The sequence below is a fragment of the Neoarius graeffei genome, chromosome 3 (genome assembly GCF_027579695.1).
Source record: "Neoarius graeffei isolate fNeoGra1 chromosome 3, fNeoGra1.pri, whole genome shotgun sequence".
NCBI lineage: Eukaryota > Metazoa > Chordata > Actinopteri > Siluriformes > Ariidae > Neoarius > Neoarius graeffei.
Genome location: NC_083571.1, coordinates 74,092,891 through 74,115,764, shown reverse-complemented (window position 1 = coordinate 74,115,764; position 22,874 = coordinate 74,092,891). Strand labels below are relative to the sequence as shown.

The 22,874-nt window shown below is 44.8% G+C and overlaps 1 protein-coding gene across 1 annotated transcript in view; it reads left to right on the top strand.

The window, feature by feature from the left end:
- gucy1b1 (guanylate cyclase 1 soluble subunit beta 1) overlaps nucleotides 1–22,874 on the top strand; it is a 64,115-nt gene that overhangs the window by 34,520 nt on the left and 6,721 nt on the right. Inside the window, exons 6-10 of the mRNA XM_060917291.1 lie at nucleotides 1,342–1,572; nucleotides 1,852–1,968; nucleotides 2,111–2,244; nucleotides 2,358–2,555; nucleotides 21,797–22,034. Coding sequence (XP_060773274.1) covers nucleotides 1,342–1,572; nucleotides 1,852–1,968; nucleotides 2,111–2,244; nucleotides 2,358–2,555; nucleotides 21,797–22,034 — 918 coding nt within the window. The remainder of the gene's footprint in view (nucleotides 1–1,341; nucleotides 1,573–1,851; nucleotides 1,969–2,110; nucleotides 2,245–2,357; nucleotides 2,556–21,796; nucleotides 22,035–22,874) is intronic.

Sequence of the window (22,874 nt, the reverse complement as noted above, 5' to 3'; positions counted from 1 at the left end):
TGCTCCTCCACATCGAGAGGAACCAGCTGAGGTGGCTCGGGCATCTTTTTCGGATGCCTCCTGGACGCCTCCCTGGGGAGGTGTTCCAGGCATGTCCCCCCGGGAGGAGGCCCCGGGGAAGACCCAGGACACGCTGGAGGGACTATGTCTCTCGGCTGGCCTGGGAACGCCTCGGTGTTCTTCCCGAGGAGCTGGCCGAGGTGTCTGGGGAAAGGGAAGTTTGGGCTTCCATGCTTAGACTGCTGCCTCCGCGACCCGGTCCTGGATAAGCGGAAGAAGACGAGACGAGACGAGATATATATATATATATATATATATATATATTGACCTGAACCCCAGTGAAAACCTGTGAGGTAAGCTAAAGAGGAGAGTGTACAAGAGAGGGTCTCGGACCCTGGATGATCTGGAGAGAGTGTGTAAAGAGGAATGGTCTCCAATGCCCTGCTGTGTATTTCCAATCTTATAAAATGTTCTAGGAAAGACTCAGCACTGTTTTACTGGCAAAGGGGGTTGGACAGGGTAAGAATAATAGTGATGTGTTTTTGTTGAACAAAATTATTTCTTGATGAGGGATTTGTTTTTCTCTGAATAAACTTATTTCAGTTAAAGGTTGGATTTTTCTCATTTTTTTCAGCATGAGATGAAGCGACTTCACCAAAAGGTGGATTTTTCTAACTCTTTTTACTGATCTTTACAAGAGGGGCCAATAATTGTGGCCACTCTGTGTGTGTGTGTGTGTGTGTGTGTGTGTGTGTGTGTGTGTGTGTGTGTGTGTGTGAGAGAGAGAGACGCTGAACTGTAACAGCAGACGGAATAAAGCTGCTGCCAGAGAATCACAGGATCAGTAAAACACAAACTTAAATCATCTGTTCTCATCTGAGTCATTGCACCAACACTAATGAACTAATTAACTCATTAACTAATCCCATTAACTTTACTGGTGACTCACAGATTCATAATTCTAAAACTGGAGCTAAACCAGCTGAGATTTTCTCTCTTTAGATTAGATTAGATTAGATTAGATTAGATTAGATTAGATTAGATTAGATTAGATTACCCTGATCTTTGTACCGTAGAGTGTGTTGGGGTTGGATGAGTAAAATACTTGTAATCTTTTTAAATGTTTGGGTGGATTTTGGTCCTTTTTAGTGTCTTATTATTATTATTATTATTATTATTATTATTGAATTTCTCACATTGGTTCATGATGTAAAATATGATATTATTTTTCAACGAAACTTATCACACATTAAAATTGATGTAAATTATTTAAATGAATTTAAAGACTCTGATTATTAATGGTTTGTTCATGATGTGAAGGCTTTGTGGTTGCCCTGGTAGGTGATCCAGCCGAAGAGTGAGGAGTGTGACCACATCAAGTTCCTGATTGAGGAGAAGGACTCGGAGGAGGAGGCGTTTTATGAAGATCTGGACGGTTTTGAGGAAAACGGCACTCAGGAGACACGCATCAGTCCGTACACCTTCTGCAAGGCTTTCCCTTTCCACCTGATGTTCGATAAAGACCTCATCCTCACACAGTGTGGAAACGCCATCTTCAGAGTGCTGCCGCAGGTCAGGAGAGTGCTCAGAAGTGTTGGCACCCTTCAAGAGAATGGACAACCTTTAGTGTATAAACCATTTACCTTTAGTTCCACAGAACGCCGTTCTCATAAGAACTTTCTCCAAAAAGAGCATTTTTCTAAAACACACGTGTGTGCAAAATTACATTAGCTCATATTTTGAAGATGTGATACAACATTCCCTGTATAGTTATGATTTAGAGCTCACATGCTGCACATGATTTATTTTTTATTTATTATTTATGAAAGTGTGTGTGTGTGTGTGTGACAGCTCCAGCCAGGTGTGTGTAGTTTGCCCTCTGTGTTCTCTCTGGTGCGGCCGCACATTGACTTCAGTTTCCACGGCATCCTGTCACACATCAACACCGTGTTTGTGCTCCGGAGTAAGGTGGGTGTGGTTTAGACAGTGGAAGGGTGTGGCTCATACACCTGCGGAGGGCATGTACATTAAGTCAATACTGTATCCTAATAAGATGTGTGTAGTGTCAGTTAATTATTACACTTTGTGTGTGTGTGCGCGCGCGCTATAGGAGGGTCTGCTGAATGTGGAGAGTGCTGAGTGTGAGGACGAGCTGACAGGAACAGAGATTAGCTGCCTCAGGCTGAAAGGCCAGATGATTTCCCTCCCTGAGACGGAGAACATCCTGTTCCTCTGCTCCCCGAGGTTCCGCCTCATATTTATACTCATTATTCACGCTGTACTTAATGACCTTCATGATTAAGTAATAAACAGAATGTGAGAGTTAACTGAAGTGTGTTTTTATCCCGTCACGTCAGTGTGATGAACCTGGATGATCTGACTCGGAGAGGTCTGTACCTGAGCGACATCCCGCTCCATGATGCCACACGGGACCTGGTGCTGTTAGGAGAACAGTTCCGTGAGGAGTACAAACTCACGCAGGAGCTGGAGATCCTCACCGATCGCCTGCAGCACACACTCCGAGCACTGGAGGACGAGAAGAAGAAGACAGACAGGTAGGTCCTCAGGTTCCTTTGAGATTCTATAGACACAATCAGTAATCTGAAATTGAGCTTCTTGAAACTTTAAAAGAGGAGACATTTAGGAAGATAAAGATAAGATGTAATTATAAATGCTTTTTACATTTTACAGAAATATTTAAGTTCAAGTAAGTTGTATTTCTACAGCACTTTCAGCAGCAGACGTTATCACAGTGCAGCTTTACAGAAATCCAGATTTAGATCCAGAATGAACAATGTGAAGAAAACCTCCCTTAGACGACATGAGGAGGAAAACTTGAAAGGAATCAGATTCAAGAGGGAACCCATCCTCATCTGGGCAGCACCCAATGATAAATCAGTAGAGTGGGCAGGTGTAGAAGAGTAAAGTCACATAATACTGAGAGTTTACAGGAAGTTCAGTACGAGCTGATTGTGAATCCTGAGCTGAACACAGAGCAGTTTTATGATTACAGCAGCAGCTCTGAGATACAGAGCGACAGAATCCAGGTCAGAGTTGACCTGGATTCTGTCCAGAAACACTGAGAAAGGCAAATGAAGGTTCCTCTCTGTACACTACACACACACTCATTGTTCAGACCTCCACTGAATCAGGAGATCTTCTCCTTCAGAATGTGACAAATGGAGACCAGTGCAAAACAGCGAGACCTGCTGAAACACTGGACAGTGCTATGTCATGCTCACGTTTATATTCATGTGAACATCTGTGTGTTTATTGAGTCGTTTTCCTTCTAGAATAACTTGAGTTACACATTTGGATAATTTCTGATAAAATTAACACATTATGAACAGCTACACATTATTTACTGAACAACACAAACAACATGGCCGTCTTTCTTTTGTGTTTTGAAAATGAGCTTCTGGTTTTACTCTCTGCAGGAAAGCAGTTTGCATCAACGTGTGTGTGTGTGTGTGTGTGTGTGTGAGTGAGAGAGAGAGATACATGTTCAGATAGTAAACAGTGGTAGGTATGTAGAGGTTTAATTTTAAAAACGTCCGTAACCCAGCAGCGGTTTAAGGCGAGACTTTAAAGCTGTGGAATGAAAAGAGACGCTGAATGTTTGAAGAAGAAAAAGAGCAATTTTATTTATCTCACATACACTTGAGCGCAATGAAATTCCTCTCTGCATTTAATCCATATGAAGCAGTGAACACACACATGTGCACACACACAAGTGAGCAATGAGCACACCCTCATACCCAGAGCAGTGGGCAGCTATGCTACAGTGCCTGGGGAGCAGTTGGGTGTTAGGTGCCTTGCTCAAGGGCACCTCAGCCCAAGGCCACCCCATGCTAACCTAACTTTAAACTGTGGGGGAAACCAGAGCACCCAGAGGAAACCCACACAGACACGGGGGAGAACATGCAAACTCCACACAGAAAGGCCCCTGTCGGCCGCTGGGCTCGAACTCCGAGCCTTCTTGCTGTGAGGCAACAGTGCTAACCACCACACCACCATCCTTGATCACCTCAAAATGGAACCCAGCCACAGGAGCCATGTTTCCATTAACCTGCTTAATGTTTAATCTGAAATTATGAACTAAAAAATTAGTAATGGAAACACACAAGTTTAAAAAAAACCTCTCAAATATCACAAAAAAAGTTTTTACGCTCGCATGAGGTGGTTTTTCAGATGAGTCGATAAAACAATATTTTACAAAAGTGAAATGGAAACATTTGCTTGTTTAAGTCACACGACATGAAGAGCCAATGGAAATGCAACCTTTCTGAAAAGTGAGAGCACTCTGTAGGAGACATCATGAGAGGAGAACTGTGATTCTTTAATCACATCACAGTCTATTTTAATAACCAGAATTATCTGAGATTCACAACTCTGTTTTATGGAAAATTTTAAAATATCACTTTTATTTTGCACAAAACTGCAGTGAAACCCGGCGACTGAAACATCAATATTATTTCTTTAAAAACAGCCTGAAGTATTAAAGACATTAGAAATTTGTTCTGAGGGATTTGAGCTCTCAACCTTCTGATCACACTGATTTACAGCAAATACAAACACAACTATATCAAACTAATTTGCACCAAATTCATTGTTTCATTCCTCAAAGCTGTTTTATTGATCTCACTAAATATTCTTCTTTATAATCATCTGTTGTGAACAGCATCGACATATAATCATCTGATCACAGAAATAAAATACAAATAATAACAGTAATGACAGGGCGGCACGATGGTATAGTGGTTAGTGCTGTCGCCTCACAGCAAGAAGGTCCGGGTTCGAGCCCCGTGGCCGGTGAGGGCCTTTCTGTGCGGAGTTTGCATGCTCTCCCTGTGTCCGCATGGGTTTCCTCCGGGTGCTCCGGTTTCCCCCACAGTCCAAAGACATGCAGGCTAGGTTAACTGGTGACTCTAAATTGACTGTGAGTGGTTGTCTGTGTCTATGTGTCAGCCCTGTGATGACCTGGCGACTTGTCCAGGGTGTACCCTGCCTTTTGCCCGTAGTCAGCTGGGATAGGCTCCAGCTTGCCTGCGACCCTGTAGAAGAGGATAAAGCGGCTAGAGATGATGAGATGAGAACAGTAATGACCGGAATCTTGTTTGGTTCTGATCCGAATTATCAGCAGTCCTGTTGTTTCCTGCTCCAGGGTGAGGACGTCTGCAGTCCTGCTGAAGAGAAAATGATATGAATGTTTTTCTGTGGCTGGGTTTAGACGATGATGCACTGCTACTCAGTGATAGTGTTTTAATGATGCTGTGACAGAACCGGGTTCCTTATCACCACCAGCAGGTTTTCTGGACTGATGTTCAGATGGTGTCCTGCTGCAGTCTGTGAGCTGCTCATTGAGAGAATCTTAGTCTCTGAAAACACAAACAGAACAGTGAGAGTGAGATGTTTTACTGAAATTAATTAAAATTTTTCCACAAAATTAAATGTATTTAATTCTGTTAAATGTCACTTTAGTGGTGAAAAAACAAAAACTAATTCTGGTTATTAAATTACTGAAGGTTTAAAGAAAATTCATTATAAAATATTTAAAAGCAGCTTCCGAAATGAAATGATGGTTATGTATGTAACCGTGGTTTTATGAATTTTGGATGACTACCAGAGGTGGTGCTTTAAGCACCTGGATGTCCATCACGTGTACATGCAGGTATCTCTTTCAACAAAGTCACCTGTGACCTGGGTGACGTATTCCCCCTGCCCTGGCAGTAAAGACATGTTCACCCAGGAAGTGTCCTCTTGGCAATCTTCTTGCAAGTATTCCGAGTGACCGCTAAGCTCTGGTGGTCATCTGAAATTCATAGAACTGCAGTTACATATTAACCATTGTCCTATTTCATTTCTACTGACCACCAGAGGTGGTCCTTTAAGCATCTGGATGACTAATACCAACAAGGTCATGAGGAAGACCTACTTGCCCCTTTAAGAGAGCTGTGAAGGAGCTCGGCAAAGGAGCTGTTGCCACTGGGTTGTGAGAGACCACGTTAACCGTATAGAATCTTGCAAATGTGCCCATGATGTAGCTGCGCAGGTATCTGAAAAAGGAACCCCTCGTCGGGCTGTTCATGACACAGACACACTCCTCATTGAGTGATCCCTCACATGAGGGGTTGGGAGACCACTGCCCCTATAGGCATTGACAATAGCATCTACAATCCATTTCGACAGCTGCTGTTTGGACAAGGCATGACCTTGTCTATGCCCTGTATGACAGACAAACAATGAATCTGACTGACGGAAGTTAGCAGTGGCTTGAATATAAATCTTTAATGCTCACACTGGGCACACTAAGTATGCACTCTGCCCCTCCCTGCTCATCCTCTTGAGTTGGGGGCTCAAAAGCTGCCAGACTGAGGGGCTGGCTTGTGTAAGAAAATGAAAGGGTCTTTGGGAGGAAGGAAGGGTTAGGCCATAAAGTTACCCCTGTGTCACCAGGATTCAAATGTAGGCACTCTTGGCTCACTGATAAAGTGTGCAACTCACCTACTCATCTGGCCAAAGCCATGGCTAAGAGAAAGGCTGTCTTCATAAACAAATACCTCAATTCAAACCTCTCTAAAGGTTCAAATAGGGGTTGGCACAGTGCCTTTAATACAAAGAGCAAGTCCGAAGTGGGTACTGGGTTTCTCCGAGGTGGTCTTAACCTTTGTGCACCCTTAAGAAAGCATGTCACAAGAGTATGGGACCCAACAATCATTCCATCTACCCTGTTGTGCATGGCTGAGATGGCAGTTATATAAACCTTGATGGTGGAGGTTGCAAGGCCTTCATCAAGGTGGGACTGGAGAAAACTGAGAATTACTGGAATAGAATAGTGTGTCAGTTCCTGATCATGTGTGTGGCACCACTTAAGAAAAAAGCTTTCATCTGTTAGCGTAGAGCGCATTGGTGGAAGGTGCCCTGTTGATGGGTCTCACAACTGCTGGATTACAGGAGTTAATCCTTCAAAGGCCAGACCTAGAGTTGCAGCCAAGCTGGGTTTGGATGCCAAATTTGACCCTCCAGCTGTGAGAGGAGGTCCCGTCATACAGGGAGGCACCAGGGCTCCCTGTCCAGTAACCTGTGTGATATTGGGAACCACACTCTCCTGGGCCATCTGGGGGCTATTGGTAGCACCTTGTGATTCCCATTGAGGATCCTGTCTAGAGTGGGCAGTCTTAATGGTAGTGAAGGGAAAGTGTACAATAGCAAATCTGGCCACACATGAGCCAGCGCATCTTGGCCCAAGGGGCTTGTTGATTCCCCCAGACAATACCAGAGTGTTGTTGCCTGCGAGGCAAAAAGATCCACCTCTGCCTTGCCATATCTGTGCCAAATCTCTTGTGCCACTTCAGAATGCAACTTCCACTCCCCAGGATGGGAGCATTGCTGGGATAGGAGATCTGCTGCCCTATTCTGAGTGCCTGGTAAGTGTATTGCCCTCAGGCTCAATAGGTGAGTATCATCATCATAGGTATCCCTCATTAAGGGTAAGATTGTCCATTAGAGAAAAAAAGCTTCATTTGTGCACCCGTAGGTGACTGATCAGTCCGATGCGAGAGCCACAGCTTTTGCCACAAGAAGCCCATGTGTGGATGGTAACTGACAGCTGACCAGTAGCCCCGTCACGCTCCTTGCGGCGTTGGTGTTTATCATCTGCCTTGTGACGACGCTCTTGCTCAAATAGCGCCGCGCCATCCTGAATTGTTGTTCTCCATTCAGCCCTGTCACGAGCTAAGTCTTCCCAGCCAGCTAGGCCAATATTGCAGGCTTTTAGATTTGCCTTGATGTTATCCTTGTAATGTTTCCTCTGTCCACTCTGTGATCTATGTCCTTGGCCCAGCTCCCCATATAGGACTTGCTTTGGAAGGCATGAGTCCTCTAGCCTGATGACATGCCCAGTCCAACGGAGTTGATTTTTGATAACCATAGCTTCAATGCTTGTGCAGTCAGCTTCCTCGAGAATACTGTTTGACGATCCTGCCAACTCACGCCAAGAATGCGGCGGAGACCCCGCTGATGGTACTTTTCAAGGCATTTGAGGTGACGCCTGTAAGTTGTCCAGGATTCTGAACCATACAGGAGGGAAAGTAGCACGACAGCCTTGTACACCAACATTTTTGTATCAGTCCTTATCCCTTTCTTCTCAAACACTCTCTCACGCAGCCTGCCAAAGGCACAGCTTGCAGCCTTGAGACGATGTAAGATCTCAGCATCAATATCAGCCTTTGTGGAGAGAATACTGCCTAGGTAAGGGAAGCTCTGGACATTCTTCAGCAAAGTCCCACTAATCTTAAGAGAAGGGGATATGGGTTGCTGACCAGGAGCTGACTGGTAGAGGACTTCCGTTTTCTTGATGTTTACGGATAGGCCAAGACTTTCGTACCCATATGCAAATGCATCTAAAATGGCCTGTTGCTGACTCTCTGAGGTGGTGCAGACACAGTTATCGTCAGCATACTGAAGCTCGATCAGGGAAATAGTAGTGGTCTTGGTTCTTGCCTTCAGTCTTCGGAGGTTAAACAGCCCCCCATCCATTCTATAGACGACCACTACCCCATCGGGTAGTCTGTCTTGTATCAAGTGAAAGAAAGCCGATATGAAAATAGAGAAGAGGGTAGGTGCAATAACGCAGCCTTGTTTTACACCAGTCCGCACCTCAAAGGCTTTGCTGTCACCTGAGCTGGCAATAACTCTGGCGGATATGCCGTCATGAAGAAGTCTCAGGATGGAGATAAACTTTACAGGACATCCATATTTAGCCAGTAGTCGCCACAGTGCTTCTCGACTGAGTCAAAAGCCTTTGTAAGATCTATAAAGGCCATGTAAAGCAGTTGATGCTGCTCTCGACATTTCTCTTGTAACTGCTGGGCAGTGAATACCATGTCGGTTGTCCCTCTGTTAGCTTGGAAGCCACACTGAGATTCTGGTAGGAAGCTCTCGGCATATGGGTGAAGACGATTGGCAAGGATTAGAGCAATGATCTTGCCAGTAACAGCAAGAAGGGAGATACCACGATAGCTCCCACACTCTGATTTGTCCCCTTTTTTGAAAATCCTCACTATGTCTGCATCCTGCAGGTCTGATGCTATTTCCTCCATCTGCCAGATGATGGAAATAAGTTTGTGAACACATCTGACCAGATCTTCACCTCCGTGCTTGAAGATCTCTGCTGGTATTCCGTCAACACCAGAGGCTTTGCCACATTTCAATTGACTGACCGCCGATTTTGTTTCCCTGAGGCTCGGTTCTATCCCCAGCAGCTCATTGATCGGTAATTGTGGGATCTTATTTAGCAAGGATTCATCAACGAAAGAGTCTTGGTTCAGGAGATCTTGGAAATGTTCTTTCCATCGCTGGTTAATGCTTTCTGTATCCTTTAAGAGATTACCATCTTTTGTCTTTTATGGGCGTTTCACCTCATGCACCAGGTCCAAAGATAGTTTTGGTGGCTCTAAAAAAGCCACAACTATCTCCTTTGTCCGCAAGATCTTGAAGCTGCTTGGCCTTTGCAGCCCACCACTGGTCTTTCATGCGGTGTATCTGCCTTTGGACCTCTGCGCGTAAGTTGTGATAAGCAATCCTTTTAGCTTTGTTAGTTGGATCCCTCTGCCAGGCACAGAAAGATTTCCTCTTTCCAGATATCAGTTCCGAAATCACATGATCGTTTTTGTCGAACCAGTCTTGATGTTTCCGAGTGCTGTAGCCTATTGTGCTTTCGCTACACAACAGAATGCCTGCTTTCAAGTCTTCCCAGTACTCCTTAACGTTACTGCCATGGATGGATGGAAGAGACCGGTGGAGGGCACACTGCAGTTGTTCGTGCATCTCGGGGTCTTTCAATCTTTCGACATCCAGTCTTCTCTTTGGTTGTTTTGCTGCATGTCGCCTCTTGTAATGAAGCTTAAGAGCAAAGATGGAGCAGACAAGCCGGTGGTTGGTCCAGCAATCGTCTGCACTAGTGATTGCTTTTGTTATAAGGATATCTTTCAGGTCACGGGCACGGACTATGATATAATCAATCAAGTGCCAGTGCTTTGATCTTGGGTGTTGCCAGGTGGATTTGAATTTGTTTCTCTGGCAGAAAATGGTGTTGGTAATTGCAGGCTGGTGTTCTGCGCACAATGTGAGCAGTAGAACACCATTTGAGTTGCTCTTTCCGATCCCTTCCTTGCCAATTATTCCTTGCCAGAGATTATCATCACTACCAACTCTTGCGTTGAAGTCACCAAGGATGATGACTTTTATTGGCTTTGTGAATGTTTGCTATGATGGTATCAAGTGTTGAGTAGAAGGTTTCCTTTGCTTCCTCTTCAGCATCAAGTGTTGGTATGTATGCGCAGATAACAGTGGCATACTGATTTTTGTCAAGAGAAAGGCGTATCTTCATGATACGCTCATTTATACCATGAGGAAGAGATGTGAGACATTTAGCCAATTCACTTTTAATCGCAAAGCCAACACCATGAATTTGTGGCTGGCCTTCAGGTCTGCCTTGCCAGTAGAAGGTGTATCCACCCCCGCATTCAGTCAGCTGTCTGGCTCCAGCTCGTCGGGTTTCTTTTAGAGCAGCAATATCAATTTGGAAACGCTTCAACTCGCGGGAGACTAGGGCGGTTCTTCTTTCAGGATGATTGGTGTATCCAGGGTTATCCAGGAGCATATGCACATTCCAAGTAGCAAAATTCAGTTTACAGGATTTTTGACCGCTAGGATGGTGATCTTGCTGGATGCGGTATTCCAGCCAAGAGTAGGTGGAACAGGCTATTTTTGGGGCACCTTTTCTAGCCCCCCCCCCCCCCCCCCCCCCGTTACGGGGTGAGCAGAGTGGATCCTAAAAAGGGCTGCTCAGTCGCAGAGAAACGCTGCCGGGACACTCTTCTGTTCCAATTCCAAGAGTGAGATGACTGAATCATAGCTCTGCCACCTACCATGTTGGTTTGAAACTAGGGACTTCCAGATCTCACTATCCTGTCCCCGTCGCCTCTTGCTGATCGCCGAAGGACTTTGTGGAAGAGTTTTTCTTGATTGACGCCTTGTGCATGAAATCTTTTAACATGGGAGTACTGGTGCACAACAGTAAGCACACGGTGCTTGTGCAGGGCATGGTCTGAATCCAATGGCAGGGAAGTACCCCGATGACTGGGGATCCAGGTGCTGCAGCGCATTAACCACCAGCGTGGTGGGATTTTTTTTATCAGGGTTCTCTCCTCATCTGTTGATTTATCCTCGAGGTTTTCTCCTGAAGCCTTTCCTGGACAGGGTATAGCCGCAAGGCAGCGGAGGTTTGGAATCAGGGTTTTCCTTCCCCTAAGTGGACTGCCAGTTAAGGCTAACGAGCTCCACCTGCCCAGGGAGTATACCGTCCCTTACTCGGTCCCTGGTATAACTTTTTGTCTAAGACAGGTGCACCACGAGAAGGTAGTTACCCAGGAGTTATGTGACCAGAGCCATGGGGAATAGTCACCCTTAGCACCCATAAGTGAGTATGGGCCCACAGTAATAGCTGTTGCACTATCCTTAAGTACTGTTTGGACCTGGTGCTCCCCTGGTGGTTTATATGGTAGGCCACAGATGTGTTGTCTGTCCTTATAAGGACATGTTTCCCTACCAGCACTGGGAGGAAATGTTTGAGGGCAAACAGAACAGCCTGTAGCTCCAACACATTTGTGTGTTGTTCCTGCTGCTGAGGACTCCACTGGCCGTTCTGCATTGCCACACTGTTCACCACCCTGCTAGGGAGGTGTCCGAGGTGTCCGTGGCCACAACCTCTCTGCAAGAAGGAATGGACCCTAAAGGAACACCCTGGGTGAGATATGTTTTTCTTCTCCATGGGTGCAGGCATCTTAGGCAGCTGGCAGTGACTCTGTCCAGCTTGCATCTGTGTTGATTGGGGTGCAGACAATGATTGTTCAGCCAGGTATGGAGAGGCCTCAATGACAGAAGGCCTAAAGGGATCACAGATGAGTCTGCTGTGAGCATGCCTAGCAGTCTGAGAAATGATCTGAAGGCCAGGGCTCTGCCTCTCTTGAAGCAACTGATGAGCTGGAGGATGTTGTGACTCTGCTGTGCAGAGGGGGTGGCAGTCATCAGCTGTGAGTCCAACTGGATGCCAAGAAACACTGTGAGCTGACTGGGTATAAGGGAGCTCTTTTTGTGATATATTATCAGCCCTAGCTTGATGATATGTGAGATCAGTGAACTTGATTCCCTCAAAGCATCTACCTTTGACTGGGAACAAATCAGCTAGTCATCCAAGTAGGGGAAAATGCGCATCCCTCTGGCCTGTAGTGGGGACAGTGCTGCTGCTACACACCTTATAAAGACTCTTGGTGCTCGTGAGATTCCAAATGGGAGCACACACAACTGGTAAACCCTGCCCTCAAAGGCAAAACAGAGGAACTGCCTGTGCTGAGGTATGATGGGAATGTGAAAGGTCATCTTTCAGGTCAGTGGTTGTAAACCAGTTGTTCTGCCTGATGCTCTGCAGCACATCCACTGTCCTTAACATATGGACTTAGAAAACCTTGAGGTACTTGTTTTGGGATAATAAAATAAATGGAATAAAATCCACTGTTCTGTGAACAACCATCTAATGGCTCAATGGCACCCTTCTCCAGGAGAGTCAAGACTTCCTGGCGTAGGGCCAGAGCCTTGTTCGAGTCCTTGACAATGGTCGTTTTGACCCCATGGAATCTCGGCAGTCAACGTCTGAATTGATTGTTGTAACCCTGTGGCAGGGTTGACATAACCCAGGGGTCTGTCATAAGCGCTTCCCAGCACCTGAGCTGCTGCTTGGTGATGCACCTGACCACGGGAGAGATACAGTCATTGTCTGCCCCCTCACCCCCTCCTAGAGGAGCGATGGCCAGAAGACTGGCCACACTGTACCAAGCGAGGAAGCTGGGTGTAGGTTGACCAGCAAAACCTGTCTGAGCGTTGTGCCCTTGGCTGTGTTATCGGCTGTGGTATTGTCAGCCATATTTATTGCCACAGAGGACTTCTGCCTGGAGGGGGGTGTCATGGCACAGACTGGCAAACTGCTGTCTAGCCTGTGTAACCTCCAGACCTTGCTGGGCAGCAGGTCCAAACAGCTGTCCTGGAATGACAGGAAGAGAGTAGAGGGCTTTCTTGCAGGGTTCCTTAAGTGGAGACTGGGCCAGCTATACCTGATGCCGATGAAGGGTTAGTGAAGATGTTAGCCCACCCAACTCTCTAGTCATAGGCACATGTCTGCAAAGAGGAATCACTCAGGCTCTGGGCAGAAGGGTCAACCTCAGAGGTCTGCAATGTCTGGGATAGGGCAAATGTAAGGTGTGACATAGAATTCCCAATGCATCCAATATGAGCTGCTGTGTCATAGCTCCTTACAATCAGATCATCTGTCAAACGGCATTGTGGTCGGGGACAGTGCGCATCAGGCCTAAGTGCTTCATCAGGCAACAGCATCAGAACAGTGACAGCTGGCTGTATATTGGGCATGTGGAGTAGGCCATGATCCGCTGCATCCTGTATGCTAGCCAGTGCTCTGCAGTTACTGTGGAGATGAGAGAAGCGTCTGGGGTCAGCCCAGCATCTCTGCAGCTGACTGATGTCTGGCTAGTCTTGGAGCCCCTCAGTCAACTGTGGTTCGTCTCCTAGGAGTCGGGATGAGAGAAGTGAGAGCTCTCCTCTACCCCCTTCTCAGTCTCCCTACCACTGAGAACTAGGCTCTCTGAAGCCCTAATGGAGAGGACATCTTACTTCTGGATCTCAAAGGCTGGTGACAGTGCCGGAGGCAGTGCCTCAGAAGGAGACTCTTATGTGGCTGTAGCGGGTACGCAAGAAGGCTGCGCAGTAGGTTGTTGCAGATTAAGTAGGAGGGTCTTAATCTCTGCAAACTCTGAGGCCAAAGTATCAACCTTTTGGGCCAGGGGATCTACTTTCCTGTGTTTGCCCCTAGTGGGGGCCTCCCATGACTCAGATCTGCAGTGCTTATGTGCACTTAGAGACCCAGCACTGTTTGTCTATGCAGAGGGCAATTGAGAGCTTATTTTGCTCTCTAGTTGGGCTAGTCTGGCCAACCATATTGATAGACTCATGCTACTGCAATTTATGCACTCCAGTTCTGTCAGTCCTTGCCTTAAGTGTTCAACCCCAAAGCAAGAGGGACATTGAGCATGGCTAGCATCTGACACAAGAAGAGCTTGGCAATCAATGCACATCATAAACATCAACTACTGCTTCCACTAGACCTAGGTTGATGCAGTAGTTTAATTACGGAGGCTTTCTCTGAGGTAGCTACAGTATGTAAGTGAAATACTGTGCAGCAAGTGTATTTGGTGCAGTTAGGGGCAAACAACCTCCTTGCACTTAATTAATAATAAATGAACACAGACTAATTATGTAATTAGACTTCCCTACAAACAACATGCGTGGTGTGGTGAAGATAACGCCCATCCACCGGGTCCCCAGGTGGCAGATAGGGGAACGGCCTCCATGAGGTTAGCAGTGAATATGGAAATAAGCTGTCCCGGACCAAATTCCTGGGTTGCCCTTTGGCAAGGCATAGCACCCAGCCACCACTCATGCTAGGGATACAGTGAAGCTTTTCTTTCGCGAAACCTACACATGTCGTATACTGAACCTAGCCAGTGCCCCATGGTAGTACTTAGGGTGGTGATAAACATACCTATCATCCAGCCAACTGCTGCAGCATGCCGAAACTGCTAACAAGTCTCAATCAACTTTCCTGCCAGTTAGACCACAGTCAAGTCATGCCGAGAGAGTGGTTCTGGTAACGCAAAAGCCAGTCTCACTTAAAAACAAACTTGCATGCAGTTTATGGATATGGACATCGATATTATTTCTCATACCGGATCGAACATCGCCTGGGTCAAAAAGGTTTGCGCTGGTACATCCACTTTCCAGTGTCCAGCGAAAAGTAAGCTAGGAAGATGATCGCAGAATGGAATGTCAGGACACTTCTTGACAGCTCCAAAAGACCAGAACGACAAACAGCATTAGTTGCCAAAAAGTTAAAGAGCTACAACATCGACATAGCAGCACTAAGCGAAACAAGACTGGCCAGTCACGGCAGCCTTGTAGATCACGGATACGCATTTTTCTGGAGCGGAAGAAACTAAAACGTGAATCGGGAGTCGGCTTTGCAATGAGAAATGAAATTGCCTTGAAACTTGAGCAAGATCCAGTACTGATAGGTACCGATAAATGACAGACTCACGATAATGAGACTCCCTCTACAGAAAAATACCTTTGTAACCATCATCAGTGCATACGGCCCTACAATGACAAACCCTGAGGAGACAAAGGAGGAATTTTACAAGCTTAGAGAGACCATGACACACGTCCCAAAGAATGATAAACTGATCCTAGTAGATGACTTCAATGCCAGGGTCGGAAAAGACACTGAAAACTGGCCCGGAGTTCTTGGGCAACACAGAATAGGAAAGTACAATTCAAATGGCGAACTGCTATTAACCTTTTGCTCAGAACATTCCTTAGTTATTTACAACAGTCTTTAAGCACAAACCCCACCATAAAGTTACATGGATGCATCCATGATCAAAGTATTGGCACCTCCTAGATTACACAATCACAAAGCAAAAGGACTGCTCAGATATCCTCGATGCAAGAGTGATGAGGGGTGCTGACTGCTCAACTGACCATAACACAATAAGATCAAAGTTTGCCTTCTCCTTGAAAAAACAGCGCTCAAAAACTGGGGCCAGATCACCGACCAAACTCAACGTTCAAAAGCTGAAAGACAAGGCTTTTCAGGTGAGCTTCGCAGAACATATGGACAAGACAATGGACAAACTGAGTACCCTGGACACAAGTGTAGAAGGTGAATGGGAGTCACTTAAGACTGCTGTACTTGATACAGCCAAAGAACACCTCGGGAGACCAGAAAGGAAAAACCAAGACTGGTTTGACGATGATGACGAGGAGCTAAATAAACTGATCACAGAATGAAACACGGTGAAGATGAAATACCTACAAGTAAGTACAAGAAGGAACAGAGCTGGACTTGTCGAAACTCGAAGGAAGCTTCAAAAGCATACGAGAAAGCTTAAATTGCGGTGGTGGGAAAAGAAAGCTGAAGGACTACAACTAGCTGCTAACAAGAACGACATGAAGGCCTTTTACGTCGGCCTAAGAGAGGTGTACGGACCACGAAAGAAGAGTACGACACAGCTGTTGGACGTAGATGGGGAAACTATCTTAGATGACAAAAAGCAAATACTCAACAAATTTGCCCAACACTTCAGCCAGCTACTAAACATACCGAGTGACATAGACCATCAAGCACTTAACAGCATTACTCAGAGACCAAAGATACTTGAACTTGATGAGAAACCGAGCTTTGACGAAATGCTGAAAGCCATCGACGCAACAAAAGAAAATAAGGCCCCAGGCGTCTGTGGGATATTTACCGAAATATGGAAGTACGGCGGAACAAAGTTGAAAAAGAAACTTTACAAACTCGTTCTGAAAATCTGGGAAAATGAGGAAATCCCGCAAGACTGGAAGAATGCAAATATCGTCCCTATCTTCAAGAAAGGTAGCAGAAAGGACTGTGGAAACTATCGTGGAATATCGCTTCTGTCCAGGGCCGTAACTACCATTGAGGACACCGAGGTCATGTCCTCAGCATTTTTTTCCCACGGTATTTTTTTTTCACTCAGAAATGTGAAATTAATATATGATGAAAATCGTTCTGACTTTGATCGGTGGAAAATTCTAAATTCAGCCCTGTTCTCATTTGTTTGTCTAAAAATAAAGTCCACATAATCATTTTTAAACGAAGCTGAAATATCCGACATTGGAAACATTTCATATTAGGCAGCCTCGCGATAGTCAGCTAAGCACCACGGGATATACAAGAGTTGAGAAGTGTTCTCATCAAGGTCCGACTCCGCAGCCAGTCAGTTTGTCAATTAGTCGTGGAATCTGAAAATTGACATAAGATGAAGTCTACTACACTAAAACAAACCAAACTCAGCTTTGGAAAGTCAACAAGTGAGAGAAAAAGAAAGAGGGAAGAAGGTGAGTTAATTTTCCCAGTCACTGACAGTTATGTGCCGGAATGCTTATGATCATTAACAGTGCAATTTTAATTAGCATTTCAAGCAACAACAGTCAAAGCCACTTAGCTAGATAGGATTTTCGTTTTCCAGGCGGCACAAACTCTTTTATTCTGTCTCTCTCGTCTTGATTTGATTTGGTGCGTTTCAGATCAGAAAAGGCTGGACAGTCGTGACCTGTTGTTTATGAAGTTATTGGGTACTGACGAGACTTGAGCTATTTTGCTAACTTACCAGACTATAGGCTAACATGAACCCAAGACACTATTCTTTTGATCATTGGTTGCATTTTCGAACGGAAATGAAAACGGGTAGCAAACTTATGTTCACATTTTATTTACAACATGATGTACCACCTCTGACTGCTTTCTGTCAATCATGAACAGCCCAGCCGCGTTCACAGCTCCTCCTCCAATCACCAATAATAATAATAATAGTAGTAATAATGATGATAATAATAGATAATAATAATAATGTTTTAAAATCAAATAGAGGACACTGGAGAGGCTGAGGATCAGCGAGTTGAAGAGAGAGAGCCAGGAGAGGAAGAGAAGGGAAGAGCAGAGCCAGTAGAGGAAGAACAGGGAAGAACAGAGCCAGTAGAGGAAGAAAAGGGAAGAACTGAGTCATGAGAGGAAGAGATAACAGAATCAGGAGATAAAGATAGGGAAATAACAGGTGAAGATCAAGAAACTCCAAGTACAAGTTTGTCCATCCATGATCCGGCAAGCTATAAAAACAAAAGTTCCTACACAGATGAGGAGAAAAAGAACATTCTTCAGGGTAGATGGAGTAGGGACCAGTATAAATACCCCCAGCGTCAATTTGGGAAAAGGCTTCTGAGATGTAGTGCTGAGTGGGAAAAAAAAACACCCCGGCTATGGTACTCTCCATCTGAGGATGCTGCATATGGTTGTGATCGTGCAGTTTTGAAATTGTTAAAATAAACATGTTCACCTACATGTTCATCTCCTTGTTGGGCTTGTGATTTTGATTCGTTTCCAAAATGTATGAAAAGTCACCATATTAGGACGTTTTTTTTTTTGGCAAATAAGATATATCGCAATGTTTGACCTCAGTATTTGAAAAATCCTGGTTACGGCCCTGCTTCTGTCAATCGCCAGTAAAATTATGGCCCGGATACTACTCAACAGGTTAGATGCTTTGCTCGCCCCCAGCATACTACCAGAGACACAGTGCGGCTTCTGTAGTGGTAGAAGTACCATAGACATGATATTCAGCCTTCGCCAAGTACAAGAGAAATGCACGGAACAAAACATGCCAGTGTATGCTGTCTTCATCGACTTCACAAAGGCTTTTGACACCGTCTCCAGGGAAGCGCTTTGGACCGTCCTTCAGAAATACGGATGCACGGACAAAATCATCAATCTGCTAAAATCCTTCCACGACGGAATGCAGGCGCAAGTTGTACAGGAAAGAAACGCATCCGAAAAGTTCGACGTGACAAACGGGGTTAAACAGGGCTGCGTCCTAGTGCCCTTGCTTTTCTCATTGTACCTGGCGGCCATGCTCGAGGTAGCCTTTGATGGCGTCCAGGAAGGGATCTACATCCAGACAAGGCAAAATGTAGGCCTGTTCAAGGTATCCCAGTTCAAAGCACAAACCCTTACTACTAAAAACCTAATGAGAGAAATGCTCTTCGCTGATGACAGTGCAATCGTGACTCACAGCTCTGAGGGCATGCAATACCTGATTGACAAATTTGCCAGAGCTGCCATACAATTCAGTTTGAAGATCAACATTAAAAAGACAGAGTGCCTCTATCAGCCAGTGAAATTGATCAATCCACCACCTGAACCTGACACCATCACCGTCAACAACAAACTGCTTGCTTCATGTTCAGATTTCAAATACCTGGGAAGCACCGTCTCGAGCAACAACAAAATCGATAAAGAGATCCTAAATAGGATGGGGAACGCCAGCGCTGTTTTTGCAAAACTGCAGAATCGTTTATGGAACAACAAACGCGTCTCTATTAAAGCGAAATGCAAAGTGTACAGGGCCATTGTATCTCATCTCATCTCATCATCTCTAGCCGATTTATCCTGTTCTACAGGGTCACAGGCAAGCTGGAGCCTATCCCAGCTGACTACGGGCGAAAGGCGGGGTACACCCTGGACAAGTCGCCAGGTCATCACAGGGCTGACACACAGACAACCATTCACACTCACATTCACACCTACGATCAATTTAGAGTCACCAGTTAACCTAACCTGCATGTCTTTGGACTGTGGGGGAAACCGGAGCACCCGGAGGAAACCCACGCGGACATGGGGAGAACATGCTAACTCTGCACAGAAAGGCCCTCGCCGGCCACGGGGCTCGAACCCGGACCTTCTTGCTGTGAGGCGACAGCGCTAACACCACCGTGCCGCCCAGGGCCATTGTATTATCAACCTTACTCTACGGAGCAGAAACCTGGACCATCTATTGCCACCAAGTCAAAAAACTTCATGCCTTCATGATGTGACACCTGAGGGCAATCATGGGAGTCACATGGAAGGACAAGATCACCAATGTTGACATCCTAAATCGAGCAGGTCTACCGCCCATGGCAGATATCCTTATCGAAAAAGGACTGAGGTGGCTAGGCTATGTTCACAGGATGGGTAATGAGAGGCTACCAAGACAGTTGTTGTATTCCCAGCTTTGTGAGGGAACGAGAAATCGTGGTCGACCGAAACTGAGGTTCAAGGATGCTATGAAAAGGAACATGAAATGGCGAAACATTGACAGTCGCTCATGGCAGCAGGTAGCCGAAAACAAGCCGGTCTGGAGAAAGAACATCAAGCCACCGTAAACAGTCCTTGTCGAAACCGACCGACTGCAAATGATGACAAACAACACGTCAGTTCTACAATATAAACAAAAATTGCGGGGAATAACCCTCACTTAAATGTAGTTTCTTAATTAATCCAGGCAACTAGCCAGTCTTTGATAACAATTTATCATAAAAGTGGATAGTTACCATCCAACTCTCAAACAAAGGCCTGTTATGCTTACACAGTTTGCATTTTGTAACAGAGAGCTACAAGGGGAGATCCCAGCCCGATACTCAAATTAATTGCATTTGAGATCAGCGTTAAGGCGAGAGACACCACCTGATCATGAACTTAGTTATTCCTCATAGACTGCCAAATCAGAGTGAGTCCACCCATATACGGCTTAAATAAAAAAAAAATTACTTACCTGTTGTCGTATAACACCGTCCATGGCTTCGTAAAAGCCTACGGAACACACGTAACAGTAAATAAAAGGCTAATTGTAGTCTGTGGAGGGCAAACATTTGCAGCTGCAACTTGTTTTGAGTTACAAGACTTTCAGCGATGCCTATACACTCCTGAAACCTACTTACCAACGTGAGAAGATAGCAAGAGGTAATTTCCTGGGTGACCGTGCCTTTAGTGCCAGGGGAGGGGGCATACATCACCCAGGTCACAGGTGACTTTGTTGATACAAACATTCGACCTGCACGTACACATGATGAATGTCCAGGTGCTTAAAGCACCACCTCTAGTGGTCAGTAGAAATGAAATAGAACTGTCTCATACTTGTATTGAAAAATGCAATTTTATCAGAATATTTAATCTTTTTAGTGAATCTGAGCAACCTGCAGGATTCTCACAAATATTTGGAAAAGTCTGGAATTTACAGACACTAAGTTGTGAAGATATTTCTGATCGACTGAAAACTCTCAGCTTGTAAATATGTTGTTTCTGGGATTTTTCTTCTTTTCATCTCTTCATATTTCATGTTTTCTTTTTTCTCAGTTAATAAAGTTCATGATCTCATTTTATCAGTGAGACTAAGTGTAAAACTCAACCGAGAAATTCTCTTTTTTACTTGCTTGTTATTCACTTCATTCTTCTCTTGCCCTTCTTTCACTCAGATCCTATTTTTATGTGTTTGTATTTTACCTTGAGCCTGAAGGAGGATGTGTGGCTCTGTTTCTGTGATATTTATCACATAACAAAAAGGGGAAAAAAAGGCAGAGGATTGAAACTGAGGCTTGTTTCTCACCCAGAGCAGCTGATTTATATTCAGGAGAAGTGGATTGTTGAAATGTGCCTCGACTGCACTGCAGAACCAACTCATTATGTAATGCATTTTGGACATTTCAGACTAACAAGCTGACCTGCGACGGTTTCCATAGCAACCGGTCCCCCATTTTTTATCATAAAGCACCGATGTACATGACAGTGTGTAAGCACGACGCAGGTCTCACATCATGAAACACACACAATGAATTTGTGTACAAAGGATCACTTCAGGCTGCGTTTCCTCACTGTTACACAGTGGAATTCAGCAGAAGGCTCGAGGTTATTTTTGGAATGAACTCAATTTTTATCAGCTAATGTTCATGAAGCAGATGTGAAGAAAAGCCTAAACTAAGAACAAACAACAATGGCCAACAGGATAATTAAGCTAATGAGCTCTCATCATGGAGACTAATTAATTTCCATTGTTCACCTCCTGTAAACCTGAACGAGTTCACATCGCTGCTTTACTGTATGTCCTTATTAGGAAACATCACGAAAAGCTAGAACTGAGTGCACGAATTAAACATCTAAATCATTATTATGATGGCCACAAGAGACACCAGTGGAAGATGAAATTAAGACAGTTTCTCGATTTTATTGATCTTCAGATCACTTCAAGCGGCTTTTTGAGTCGTGTCTGTGTTTCAGGTTGCTTTACTCGGTTCTTCCGCCGTCAGTGGCGAATGAATTGAGACACAAGCGTCCGGTTCCAGCTAAACGCTACGACAACGTCACCATCCTGTTCAGCGGCATCGTGGGATTCAACACCTTCTGCAGCAAACACGCCTCGGCAGAGGGAGCCATCAAAATTGTTAACCTTCTCAATGACATCTACACCAAGTTCGACATTCTGACCGACTCGCGCAAGAATCCGTACGTCTACAAGGTGAGTGATGACGTTCAGGTTTACATCCAGTTTTAATACGAGCATTTCAACATCCACGGCAAATTTATCAACATTTACTAGAAATATTTTAAATATTACCACAGGTTTCTCAAAGTTTACAACAAATTTATGAAACTTAAATAGAAATTTATGAAAATTTTATGCAAATTTTTGAAAGTTTACTCTGAATTTATCAAAGATAAAACCCCTGAAATGTCACTTAAGTGTTCAAAACCTTTACTGTGAAATTGATCTCAGGTGCTTCCTGTTTCCATTCATGAGCCTTAAACTCTTCTACATGTGCTTAAAGTTCATCTGTAGTAAATTCAGTTGCTGGGATGCAACTTAGAAAGCTGCATCTCTGTGGATTTAAAGGTCCACAACAGACTCAATGCAGGTCTGAGCCAAAGACAAGCCATGAGGTCAAAGGAAGTGTATGTACACCTTTCAGACAGATTTATGGAAGGAAACTGAACAATTTTGACAAAATTGAAGGTCCTAAAAAGCAAAATGGCTTCTTTCAGTCTTAAATGGAATAAGTTCAGAAGCTCAGACACTCAAACTGAGTAAATGGCAGAGACGTGCTTTAGTCCAGGAGGAGAACAAGAACCTGAAGGTCACACCGATGGAACTCCAAAACTCCAAGTGGAGATGGAAAATCTGCAAGTCTAAGGCTTTTATGATGGTAAGATGGAAGCTGAAGCTGTTCCCTCAGAAAAATACACAACAACTCACTTGGAGTTTTGGTGAAAAGGAGTTTAAAAGGTTCTCCATCCAGAAGAAACATGATTCTATCATTTACTGGAACTGAGATTGAACTCTTAGACTTGAATGCTGAAA